The following is a 13,961-nucleotide window of genomic DNA, read 5'->3' as shown; positions in this document are numbered from 1 at the left end:
ACGCAGAGTACGTCTCGGAAAGTATAACGCTAGCATATCCACTAGGACAGGGGGCGCCTGCTGGGTCAGACTTTTGTGAGCAACGCACAACGTCGTAAGGCAATTTGTTTTGGTGTGACGGAAGATGATGGCCACAGCTATCCATTTGTCAACTCTTTTGTTGGTTCCTGAACAGCCCATTTATGGATGATCAAAATCAAAAAACTATTATTTGAATGTCTAAAATGCCAAATGTTAATGTGAAGCTTCAAGCACCCCCTGAAGTTTAGGGAGTGATGTGCTCTCTCTGTCGCAGTTGAGGGATTTGGAAAGAAGGCTCACCAGAAGAGTGGATGCTTCAGCTGAAACTCGATGGAAAACTTTGGGGAATCTCAGGAACAGATGTTCGATAGTTAATAGTTGGACCTCACAGACACTTCTGAACAACATCAACTGCAAGAAGCAAGGACAATTTCCAGGAGAGGTGCTTAATGTCCTCATTAGGAACAGCTTCAAGGGGACATCTCCAAAGTTGTGAAAAAAGAGTAATAAGTTCATATGTGATTGACAGTTGCTAAGAAGGAGGGAAGGTTCCGAAAAGGCCTTTATGGAATTCTTTAATAAAGAGAACAGAGCCTGTATTGGGTGAATGGCGAAACCTTTATAATACCTGTTAGTAGGTGGTTCTGACACTGTGGGCCGCCCGGATTTTTCGCTTTTTGATTAACTAATTATTGAGCTTTTACTGCGGAGGAGCCTCATAATCTGGGACTCACCCACAGTGAAGGCATAATGAAGGAGACTGCATGGAGATTTTACTGGTGTACCCCTGGTTTGACTAGGCCGCTGGAGTGTGGGGAACCGTGCTGGCTTCATGAAGACACGGGTGTACATGCGTATGCACAAGTGTAGGGGCTGCGCAGGGGAGATTCCTAGCGTGCGCAGTCCAGGAGCAGCTAGAGTGAATGGTGTGGCAGGATTTATGTAGAATTGGGTGGTGACATGGAATAGGCTTTATACACTGGAAAGGAACATGCCAGGGAAAGTCAGTGTGTCTTACTGTGTTTTCACTTCATTATTTCCCTATGGGGATGTGGGGCCCATGGCTAAAATGACTTCCACAAAGCCTACAGATTCCAGACGCACACTAATGTCCAGTGTAGCAGATGTGAAAATGAGTATTCTGCAAAGTCCAAAGTCATATTTGTACTGCTTTTGGGTCGTCGGGAAATGTCATTTCTCTGAGTCCCTGGCTGGGGTCTGGCCATGGTCGGTTAGATCTTCCCTCCAAGGAAAAAAGATAGGTGGAGCCAAAAGCCAATCCATCAACTGCTGTCGCTGGGTGCCAGGGACTAGTTTGCACCCAGGAGAGAACGCAGTGAGGGGGAGGAGTTGGGTTTCAGATGCCATGTGGCCAGAGACACTGGGCGACGCCATTTTGAACAAACCCAGAGGCTGGACAAGGAGGGGGTAGCAGGGGCAGGGAAGTGATGTTTCGCAGTGTGATAGGACACACAGAGACTTCCTGCCAACCCCCTACTCAACATTTAAAAAGTACTTGCAGAGGAAGAGAAGCTCTCTCTGGGGTGTGGTCTGCGGAGGCGAAAGGTGCTGGAGCCTGTTGCAATGGGCAGTTGGAAGGAGGACACCCCTGACTGCCCCCCAGGCTGTCACGCTGTGAAACGGCACATTGTATGCAGTTTTTGTGGACTTAAAAGCCGCATTTGATCTGGTCCCGAGAGAAAACCTGTGGGAAACCCTGGCTGATGTGGGAATAAGCCATGAACTCCATACCTTGCTGGTGCGCCTCCATGAAAACAATTTTGCAAAAATAAGGTGGGGCAAACAGGGCGAAGTGACGGCCCCTTTCCCAGTGGAACGAGGGGTGAGGCAAGGGTGTGTTCTGGCCCCAACGCTTTTTTCAATCTATATAAATGGAATTGTGGAGTATTTAAATAAATCCCCAAATGACGCTCCAATCATAGCAGGTGTACACGTCCCCGTACTAATGTTCGCGGACGATACGCTTTTACTATCGCGTACGCCTAGTGGACTGCAGAAAACGGTTGACGCCTTTGGGGATTTTTGTGATAGCCGGGGTCTGGAACTAAACACCAGCAAAACTAAATTCATGTGCTTGAGTTCCCATTCAGCTTTCAAGGGGGCGATAAAATACAAGGGCGAACCACTGGAAAAAGTAGATGCCTTCTCCTATCTAGGAATTATCCTACAACATGACATGAAATGGAAATCACACATTAATATGGCATCTTTAAAATTTAGTCAGTTAGCAGGCGCAGTCACCATCAAACATAACACATCTCTGACAAGACCTATAAATTGTGCACTCGAAGTTTATAGTATGAAAGTATTGAGTGCATGCTTATATGGGTCTGAGCTCTGGGGTTTTTCAAACTTAGGAGACTTGGGGCGGGCGGAAAATAAATTTCTGCGAGGGCTTGTTAGGGCCCCACAAAGTACCCCCATAATCCCACTAAAGATGGACCTAGGTAGGAAAAATATCGAAGACATTGCCCGCCTACGTCCTCTGCTGTATTGGAGGCGTTTAATGGTAACCCCAGAGCTAAGCCATTATGTATCAGCTCTTTTTGATGTTGTGAATTGTGACCGCTTTCATTGCATTACATGGCTAAAGGAACTTCGGGGTACATTGGTGAAGTTGGGCCTTGACCACTTGTGGGGTAATAAGGATGTTGCCTCATTTCCATCGAAAAAGCAACTGAAGGATATTTATTGGGAGTCGGTATATGTATCAGTGTATCGTAAAGGTTTGCAATCAACCCTGTCATCATGCTTTTTGGACATTAAACAACTTCCATCTTAGGAAAAATATTGGGATGTAATTGAACGTCCATTTGACAGGAAACTATACTTCCAATTCCGTGTGGGAACACTCCCAGTGAACGCTTTTAGACAACATTGGTCCCCATCGCAGGACGCTTACTGCGACCATTGTAAAAATCAAACCGAAGATATTGCGCACCTGCTTTTTTCCTGCCCCTTGTACGTCATTCCCCGTCGAAAGTGGCTAAAACCAATTTGCAAAAATATGGGTACTCGCTGTTGTTTACAAGCCCTAAGAATTTTAGTATCTGATTGCTCATCACCATTAGCAATAGGCGTAGCAAAATTCTTGGCCTGGGCTTGGGTAATAAGAACACGTACTTTAAAGCCTACCGGTTAATATGAACTATGAACTGCCTGTCTAAACGTGCTCGTTTTTTAATTTTTCTCAATGAATTTTTAAAATGTATGTATACATTTCTTAGTATTTATCAGCATTCGACTTTTGTTGTTTAATATGTTTTTTGTGAATTATTCTCATGCTTAGTATTTATTGTATCATGATTAGGAGGTTTGCTTTTATGACTAAAAGTCGAATAAAGCTTTGAAATTTGTTTGATGTTTCGCTGTGTGATAGGACACACAGAGACTTCCTGCCAACCCCCTACTCAACATTTAAAAAGTACTTGCACAGGAAGAGAAGCTCTCTCTGGGGTGTGGTCTGCGGAGGCGAAAGGTGCTGGAGCCTGTTGCAATGGGCAGTTGGAAGGAGGACACCCCTGACTGCCCCCCAGGCCCCTAACAGCGTCAGAAGAAGAGCCCAGGATCGGGGCGCAGAAGAGGAGGCCTCTGCGCAGGGAGAAGAGGCGCAGGGAGCAAGTGAAAACCGCTCCCTGCAGAATGCACCCTCTTGAAGACCCGGAGGACGAAGAAGCGTGCTCCCAATGGCTGGGGGCGCCACCAGGAGCAAGAAGACGTGAAAATGGGGCAGATCGGACCCCCAGAAGCTGAGATATGTCCCCCAGAAGGTAGGCGACCTTTGACCCCCTAAGAAGACCGACGACGAAGCGCGTGGGGCTCCGCCGCCGGTCTCAGAGATGCCCCGGGGTGGGTCAGGTCCCAGGGGATGCCCCCCAAAGAAGTAAAGCCGGGGAGCGCTGTCGCGCTCCCAGTGAAGTTGCCCTGCAGGGGGCCAGGAGCCCACCCTGGCCCCCACTGAAGATGGCACGGGTAGAGTGCCGTCGCGCCGCCCCCACCCCCCCGAACAAGTCCGGGGGGCCGGGACCCCATCCGTGGGCCTGCATCGCCCGCCGATGACTAGCAATTGGGAAGCGTCGTCGCGCTCCACATCAGGAGGAGAAGGGGCCCGGGACCCCATCCCCGGGCCCCGAAGACAGGCAGAAGGAGGGGGGAGAGCCACTGCACTCCCCCAAGGCCAGCAGGAGCCACGCTGGTCTCTGTGTCTGCCGGCCGGTGCGGGCAGACGAGAAATGAAGGACCGGCTCCCGCGGTCGCACACAAGGGTGCGGGCCGAGCGGCAAGCCGGCGTGGGCAGCCGGGGGTGGGCTCCCCGGACTGCCCTCTAACGTGGAGAGCCTGCGGGGGTCCCGGGTGGGACCGGGGCCCCAGACCAGGAGGAGGGGAGCCAGGGGCCCAGGTGGGACCGGGCCCCCGACCAAAGCACGGAGCGGCCGGGGATGGGCTCCCCGCGTCGCATCCCCTTACCTGGCGGTCCGGGTGGGACCGTGCCCCCCACTGAGGCCCTAGAAGCAGCCGGAGGCCCACATCGAGGTGCTCCCCGGCGCAGTGGGAGAGCCGCTCATCAAGTATGCAACCAAGCCCACAATCCCTTGCAGGCCAGGACCGGCCTGCAAGGGCTAACATCGTGTTCTTTGCTTGTGGTGGCCCCAGGAGGACGGGGTCACCACCATATGTGTAAAGGTGCCGGGGGAGCTGCAGGAGCGACACAGTTTCCCCCAGCGCGAAGATGACAAGTCACCCTAGGTGTCCTGGGGATTTAAAAGGAATAACCCCTCCAGGGCTCAACCTGCATTTAACATCTTCTGGGCTGGAACTTTTGTTCTTCAGCTGAGGGTGTTTTGATAGTTGCATCCAGGAAGAAAGGGCTGAGGGGGGGATTTCTGGAGAAGGGCATCCCCTGGAGGTGAAAAGTGTAATTGCACCGAAATGCATTTATTAATGGTTATCTATACTACTATTATAAAGAGAGAACTCTCACCTTTTGGCAAGGTAAACTCGGGAACCACAGCGCCAATCCACACACCCAATACATTGGTGTAATCCTCAGGGTGTGCAGATGGACATAGGCGATATAACGTTAAAAAATAAGTTAGATTTGAAAAATTAACATTTAAAAAAAAGTAGTCCCCTCTAAGTAGCGCCGGCCGTGACCTGCGTCTGACGTCAGGAGCGTGGCGTCCAGGAGCGGCGGACATGGCGCGGGGGAGGAGCAGTGACGAACTGCGAGGAGCGGTGGAATGAGGAGCAGCAGCTGAGGTAAGGCAGCGGGGGTCGGGGCAGACGGGGGACGGGCTCATGGACAATGTCTGGGCGGGCGGGGTAGTTTTAACATGTTTAAGAGGCAGCGGGGGTCGGGGCAGGCGGGGGACGGGCCGGGCGGGAGACGCACACTCTGTTGGCTGAACACTGCCGCCTAAAGCACTTCAAAATGTGGCTAGGCACGACGCCGCCCCCCCCCCCCCCCCGCCCCCCCCCCTCCCGGAAATTCGGAGCACACTATGTTTGTTTTGAAAGATGGCAAGGAACGGTGATTTTTCTGCGCATTCCGCCCTTAAACGGCAGGTAATTTGGTGTGGAATGATGGTATAATTGACATTTATGTCTTTTAAACAACCCACTGCCCAGCCCATCCCGACTTTGTCCAGGAGCAACAGGCAGCTTCCCCGACCCATGTCGGGGCGGCCGGGGGTCGGGAAAGCTGCCTGTTGCTCCCGGACAAGGTCGGGACGGGCTGCTAGTTTCTTCTCAAGAGACTGATGTTCCATCTGAAGTACTGGTTAAGGTGATGTCATAAGCAAAGTGGATTTAAGTGGCTAGACACTGCTGCTAGGGTGTCTGACTGCATTTACTTAATCCTGTGATCTGGGATGCCTTTAGGGGTTGTAATTGCACTGCATTTTTAATGATATCCAGATGAGCTGAGTACTGTCATTCTAAAGTGTGCGTAAACATGTATTCTTGCTGCTGCGCTTAGGTATGTAGCGCGCTATATAAATCCATTTGACTTGACTTGACTTGACTCGAGCAGAAAATTTTAAGATATGAGTAGGCAGACTTCAACCCAAAAAAGAACATTAAATTGGAAATTGCAGCCAGCTCCTTGGGATTTTAAGCATTTCCAATGTTTGGAAATAGGAACTTGAAAGTAGGCATTGTGCAGATCCAGAGATGTCAAATTCTCCTTCTTGAAGTAGATGAAGGACTCTCTGCACTGCAACCATACAGAAATATTGTTTTCGAAGTATTTTTTTCAAAATTGGTGTATGTCTATAGTAGGAAGACATTCACTATGTTTCATCTCAAAAAGAAAAAAATCTTGAGTAAAAAATACATTATTTTTCTGCGACTTGGGAGGTTGGCTCCTTTCTGTAAAGATTTGTAACTGATGCTGTGAAAGGTGTTAACGTGCATCCTGCCCGAAGGAACCATCTGCTGGATTCTGTACTAATTTGAGTGTATCTCCGGATAAATAATGTGTAGAACCCACCAGTACAATGTGCTGGTCAACCACTATTGACCACAGGCGGAGATCCCCCCATGGTAGAATAGGTAAGGGAATAAAGAGTATTAATTGATGTAATATAGCGCAGGTGCGCTTTGTGGTACAGTACTGCTTTACACAGTAAAAAAAACAGCAATGCAAAAGTATAACATTGACCAAGAAAATCAGATATCACGAGCAGAAATAGATATTCAGAAGACAACAGGAGTAAAAAAAGAAGTATAGGAGGGAGAGGTCAAAAGAGCGGGCAAGCCAGGGCAAGATCTAGGACATGGGAGTGGGGGGGTCAATAGAGACCGTTGGAGACCATGTAAGAGTGACCCGAGGGGGGAGTCAAAGAAAGAGTAGGGGGAAGGGCAGTGACAGGAGGACTAGGGCCAGGAGGAGATGAGAAGTGTCAAGAAGGAAGAGTGGAGGCCTAATGACATAATGAGAGTGTTATGATCAGCAGTACTAGTGCCCAACCTGTGCCTCGTGCAGGCATTCTGGTGGCTAAGCTATGCGGAAAGGCTCATGACGTGGAAGGCGGGCAACAGAGGAGCTGTACAACTTCATACCATTCTTAAGATGGTCTCCAGAGGAGAAGGAATTCTAGTTTACCACGATGCACGTAGTAACACTGTACTTCAAACTCCCAGCAAATGTAGGCAGACGTGTGCTATTGTGGATCTGTGGCTTCTTATATCAGCATTGGTTATCCACGTTCATTCCTTCCAGCCTGGGGTCGTATCAACGCTGAGGTCGTTCGTTTGTCTGTTAGCAAAGTGTATGATTGGGTGTGCTAAAGGCTGCAGCCTTTTGGTTACATTGTATGCTTTCCATGCAGTGCTGGAGTTTACCACGAACTTGGAACCACTCAATTTCTACTTTTGCCCGTACCAGCATCTCGGATAGTGTGTCCTCTATTACATCCTGAAAACACTTTCTCGATCTGTAAACATTTACTGGTCCTGGTGAATAGCTATACTGTTTATTAGGGGGAGGTTTCTTTGCACAATGAATGTTTATTGACTTTATGTATTGTTTGTTTTCATATGTTTAACCCCTTCGATGCTCATGACGGAACCTTTTCCGTCATGAGCATCGGTCGAGCTGTAATCAGACCACACCCATTTTCATTAGGGCCCAGCACCGGCGGTAAATCTGCACCGCACGGATGAGGTTAAAGGAGAGGGAAGCTTGTATTGTTTATTTGAGCTCACATGTTCCTGAAGTATTCTAGGAGGAACTAATGTGATTTCGCTCTATATGAAACTTTTATAGAACATATTGTAGTTATATATATTTCTTTTAATGAATGCATTGTCCTGTGAGGTTTGGGGTAACCGTTGTGCTTATGTACACACCAGTGGCTCAATCATCAGTTTGGTTGTGGATACTTGTTTTTAGTGGATTTGGCATAGTAAATTTTGCCATGTTATATTTCATGGAATGAAAGCATAATGGGCATTGGATTGCTTGAGTAGTTTAGGTTAACGATCAGAATTTCTACTTGGCATTTTATATGATTCTCGCTCATTCTTTGGGCACTTTGCTTTGACGTTATATTTGTTTTCACAGGTCTTCCTCCCAGGTGTACCCTCCCTAATTCCCTTACCCCCATTTGGCTTCTCTGTTACTCTGGTGAAAACACAGATCAGAATGTGCCGAAAGGTGAGGTCTTTGAGGGAAGTACTGTTCTAGAGGATTTCGAACGTGACAGAAAGGAGGAGAAAAAGAGAGGAGGAGAAAAAAAAGAGGAAGTAAGGGAGGATCGAAAGGGGACATAAGTAGAAGGGGATTCGAAAGAAGCGGTGAAGGTGTAGCAAGAGTGTGGGAGAACTCTGGATTGTCAGAGAGAGTAAAAGGGATAACTTGGGAGGGGTGAAGGTTTAGTAGGCTGAAATTCAGAGATTGTTACGGAGGAGACTGATCATAAGGACACAGGCAGACAACACAATTAAATCCTATGAGTCAGATACATTCTGAAGAGATGCTTTTTAGGTGGCCAGAGAAGGACTACAAGGTAGGTTTGGGCCTTTAGTCTGCAAGAAGAGAATTCCAGAGAACAGTAGCTCCTGGGCAGGACTGTTGCAGTGCGGGAGAGATTCTAGTATTGGGGTGGGTGGGTTGGGGTGTCAGAAAGCGATTGTTTTTGCTTCAGAGATCTCCCATACAGCTAGATAGCATGATGAAGTTAGTGAGGTTGGGAAGAGAGTTTAAAAGCCACAATGGTGAGCTATGGCAACTCATTTGGGATTGTAGTGATGTGATCAATACCCTCAGAGATTAAACATTTTGGCTGAGGCATGCAAGACAGATTTAAAAGGCAATATAATGGATTGACAGAGTAGCCATTGTAAGCAACAAGTCAAAGATGTCTAATCATGGAACTTAGGTACGTGACACCTCTTTTCTTGGCTAGTGAGGAATGTAAAGGTTTTGTATTTTTCCTTGAATGCTAAGAATGGATTTAGAATTGCTATACAAAGTAGAACTGTTGAAGGTGCAACTGAAGATAGTGGTAAGTTTAATCACCCAAATACACTTAGAAAAGACTATTATCATTAGAATGTAAGATGCTTAGAGATCCTGTGCCTCAGTCTGTTTTGATGATCTGCACAGAGCCTTCAATTAGGCGTGCAAACAGAAGTTACATAGAGCTGCAGATCTAACATCTTATTTTGCACTCCATGATAAAAGAATAACAGCACAACCAACCTTGTCTTGTCAGAACTGCAGCACTTAGGCATCAAATGATTGCCACTGATGCGGTCCCTCACCCATTCATTAAAGCCTTGACTTTCTCTTGCTAACTCCCAGGATGATGTCTGTGCATCAAGCAATATCCATAATTAACTCTCCTAATGGAGGTAGTAGCCAAGAATTATACTTTTTGCTAAAGGAGTAATTTCTCTGATCATAAATGTCCAATGGGATGCTGCATGAAGATACTAGATTTCAAGTGGTAATTTCCTTGACAGACAAAAATAGACTTTCAGATGTCCAGTAAGTCAGATGACACTGTTGTCAGGTGCTTTGTACTTTTTCTTTAGTTAAGGCCCAACTGCAGGGATTTCACTGGAGTTTGCACAAGTTTTCTGCCTCACAGCCACATTTCATCTATGAAAAGAATGACTTTCGATGCTCTTCTAGGAGGGTCTCAGAAATTATACAGGAAGCGTGGAGGCCTAATATCCAGAAAGAAGTAGGACAAATCTCTGATGTTCTCTTTCCAAGCGCAAAAAAATAAAATCCACTCTCTGGCATGAAAAACAAAATGCAACATCTGAGAGAAAAATTAGCATAGCTCCCTGGAGACTCCTTACATATGGCATATGTGACAGACATGAGGTATTGTGGCATTGTGGCCTCTTGGATGGGCATAGTTCAGAGTACTTCCATCAATTCACTGTAGTCTGTGTTTATCTAATGAGGTGAATATGCTACTAAACCGTGTTTAAGGTCCATTCTCTGGCAAATCAAAACGTTTCTCCTGACTAGTTTTGTGTCCACATGAAAGATTAATTTCTTGAGAATCTAAAATCTCATGTTAAGGCAGATAATGTCCCAGCTTTGTTTCACCTACTCACGAGGAACATCCAGTATAATGGTATTTAAACTCTGGTATCCATGAAAGTTGGCATCTTAATTTAAATCCTTTACTTGAAGAAGTGGCACAAATGATCCCCAGATCTTGACTGGGCAGGACAAACCTGGTTTAAATGGCTATCCTTTTAAAAGTATATTTATTTGCTTAGGGTCTTGCTAGCTGGATGCATGTATTTTATATAAAATTGATTGAATACATTACTTCAGAATTTTTATATAGTGCAAAAAATACGATCACCCTAAGAAGTTAAAGCAGTAGTTGGATGCCACGCAACTTTTGTTAATACTACTTTTCCTATTTTGGGGTGGGTGTGCAAAAGTTTACAACCACTATTACATTCCCCTACTAAGTCAAACTGAACTATTAGTTCCGGAAGTTCTGTATTTGCCTTCTCCTAAAATTTCAATTGCAGTTTCTTCAAATATGGTTTGATAAGGGCTCAGAACAAGATTAGTTCAAGTTCACAAAAACAAATTACATAATTTTCTCTGAGATATTCACTCAGAGGTTTCAAATGTATAAAGGGATGACAGGGTAAGGGAGTAATACCTCTGGGGCAGTTCTCTGATGATGGCAAGTTGCTTAATCTGCAGAATTGCTTGCTAACTTTTTGATCGTTGGAAAAAAATACTTTAAAAATGTGCAAATTCAAAAAGCAAAATGTCCCTGGGTTTTAAACGAGACTGCCTTTCCCTGAGGTAGGGATTGTACACAAATATTCACGATTTCTCTCATTCTACCCTACATGCAAACTTGCCTCAGATATTCAGGGAATGAGATGAGAAGCTTGGCCTGTCAGATCTACTCCCACTAATTGAGGTGTTTCTGGTCTTAAGGATAGTACTCTTGCAGTAGCAACTAATCCTAAATTCCAACATTATAATATTTTTTTCTACATGAATGATACATTCAATACATTGTGAGCTTGTCTGTGTCAGAAACTGGAATCTTGTTATACCTTCAAAAATCTAAATATTCACAACTATAAATTCTCTTTATTGAAATGAGAAGGATCTGTTAAGCTGAGTTGAATATAGTGCGAGTAGACTTCAAAATTTCCTCTACATTCAATATTTGATTTTTATTACCTTCATAATTGCTATGATAATATCGGCAAGTGTGATACAGTATGCTCCATCATTATTTAATAGATGGCACTCAAATATTCATTTGTGCTTAACAAAACATGGATTTTGGCTTGTTTGATGTTCAAGATGCTCTCTTGGGTAAAAGACGGTTGTGCTTCTGTCCTCTGTATTATAACCAATCTGGATGACATCATTGGTAGGAAGTGCTAGAATGGTTATCCTCTGAAACATCACGTTCTTTTTAAGGGGAGAATCTCACCTGCCAACAAGAGTAAGCTTCGAAGTAAGCCCTAAAACCATGCAGCAGACTAGACATTAGGGGCCTGATTACGAGTTTGATGGTGCATAGGACCGATAAACCCATGGGGGCGGTCTGACTATCGCCAAACTGCGTGCCCTCCCGCAGTATTACCAATGTGGCGGTCGGACCGCCACTGGACCGCAGCGACTGCCACGGATCACGGAGCATATTACGAGTTGCTTCACCACTACCCTTTTCATGGCCCCCTTGCGCCTCAGAGCCTGAGGGTGCATGAAATCTACACCCCAGTTCCTGCATGGTCTGCACCATGCAGGAACGTGCTCCGGAGGTGTCACAGCGTCTCTTTTATGAGCCTTGGACAGGCAAAGCAGTGACACGGTTACAGCACCGCCTGCCCGCCAAGGATTCAACTCTGAATCAGACAGGTGGTGTGGCCATGGCTTTGGAGGTCCTCTTCCGGACCACTGCTGTCGCGCTCCGCAGGAGGACCGCCAAAGTCGTAATAAGGCCCTTAGTGTTTTGTGGCTAGATGAAATGGGTGTCCCTACCAAAGATTGAGTATAACAGAAAATCTTGATTTAAAGCGTTTTTGTAGTTTAAGCACAGATAGATTTTATTTCCATGCCACATTAGTGAATAGGGATACGCATGGAACTATATTTGGGCTTAACCTACCAAGACATTGTTCAAATTCAAATGTTCTGATATTCTAAATGAGACTGGCATCAGGTAGACGTATCCAACAGCATAAAGGTCGAACTATGACAATTGTGGAACACTCATTGTGCTAAAAATCACAGTGGCGTTAATTAGGCCACTGTGTTTTTGAGCACAATAAGTGTTTCATGATTTCAGACTTTTGCAAAGTGAAAACATGAACATAGCTAAACATCTTAATCCCCACCTGCAGCCCCTTTTTGCTTGATTTTTCTATTTTAGCCTTGAGAAATTCATATGGGATTAAAAAGGAATTGGCAGCATTGGTTTAAAATTACTTGGAACAATAAATATTATTGGTTCATACTAATGAAAAAATGATGTACAGTCTAATTCAATGAAAAGCAACATTTCAAGTTGTATTTTAAAAAGGCGTAATTTGTTTTTCAAAACTAACTTTGCAGAGTCAACTGTTACATTTGGATATTTAGAAACTAGATATAACAATAATGTATATAAACTAGCACTGTTTCACCTATCACACATCTTGAATCCTTTATGGGGCGTTCTCAAAGTCTCCAGGTCTCATTTGGAACTCTGAAAGGATTTCATAAAATGAAAAATCTGTATGAAGGCATTCTGCAGTGCACAAGCTACAAGAATACCATGTTTTTTTTAATCTCGACTTCAGCAACACCTACAGTTTGAGGCACTGAACGCTAAGCAAACAGGTGTGCGCAACAGCCCCAAGCCAGTCACGTGCGGCCTGACAAAACATAATTATTAAGTGGTACCTGTAGGATTTTTTTTTAAATCCCTTCTCACTTATCGAAGAGTCTCAGAATATAGTTGGAAAATAACTGCATATTAACTGCAGAAGCAGTGACGAAAGAAGCATGCCAATACCTCATTATTGTTTGAGGATTCATTCATCTTCTGATTTGTCAAAGGAAGACAACTTAAAAATATTAGGAAGGGAAATGCTGGTTTCATCATGAAAACACACTGGAAGCAAGTACACTGCGCGCTCCAGGTAAACAACACAGATAATAGAAGCCCTTACATTTAAAGTCATAAGGTGCTGGTAACGCATGGAACTCATATTTTTAAGCATGTGCCCTTCATCAAAGACTGCATAATGAAGTTTCATCCGTCGAAACAAGCTGCGGTCATCTGAATTGCTGATTGCACTGTTGTACCTGCCAAAGGAAAAAAAATGTGTTTAATACTGTAGCATGCTATAAATTTATCCGAGCTGCAACAATGACTTTGGTTAAAATTTGATGATACAAACTGTCAAGCATCCAACCTAGTGCTCCCTTTCGAACAAAGGTAGCCGTTTCAGGTCTCTACACATGAAGAACAATTTACTTACCGTATTTTCCGGCGTATAAGACGACCCGGCGTATAAGACGACCCCCTACTTTGCTTAATAAAATGTAGGTTTTGTGCTATACTCGCCGTATAAGACTACCCCCACTTCCAGTGCAGTCCAACGCAGTCCTGCATAGCCATTTTGAGAATGTATTTTATTTTATTTTGGCTCGTACTTTGTTTGCTTTGTATGCTTTGTATGCTTTTGTAACCTGCACACTTATCACTTTTTCTCCAGGAATGTACCGATTGCTACCTCATGTATTTTGTCACTTTTGATCCATGTAACTTAATGTTGGCTTTGGTAATTTGTCCATTGTTATTGTTGCTAACATCAGCCCATTGTTATATAATGAAGAAGCAGTCTGACACCTTCGGGTGTAGTCTGCGCTATGTAAAAACGAATGAAAACATTCCTTCAAATTTAGCATCCGGCGTATA

At 45.0% G+C, this 13,961-nt stretch overlaps 1 protein-coding gene across 1 annotated transcript in view; it reads right to left on the bottom strand.

Moving 5' to 3' along the window:
- The window catches only part of SMARCAD1 (SNF2 related chromatin remodeling ATPase with DExD box 1), an 833,806-nt gene that overhangs the window by 257,129 nt on the left and 562,716 nt on the right, over positions 1-13,961 (bottom strand). The window contains exon 15 of the mRNA XM_086961941.1: positions 13,210-13,345. Within this exon, the coding sequence (XP_086818067.1) occupies positions 13,210-13,345 (136 nt within the window). The remainder of the gene's footprint in view (positions 1-13,209; positions 13,346-13,961) is intronic.

This window comes from Lissotriton vulgaris, chromosome 3_1, assembly GCF_964263255.1.
Source record: "Lissotriton vulgaris chromosome 3_1, aLisVul1.2, whole genome shotgun sequence".
Taxonomy (NCBI): domain Eukaryota; kingdom Metazoa; phylum Chordata; class Amphibia; order Caudata; family Salamandridae; genus Lissotriton; species Lissotriton vulgaris.
This window is presented reverse-complemented; position numbering and strand designations above follow the sequence as displayed.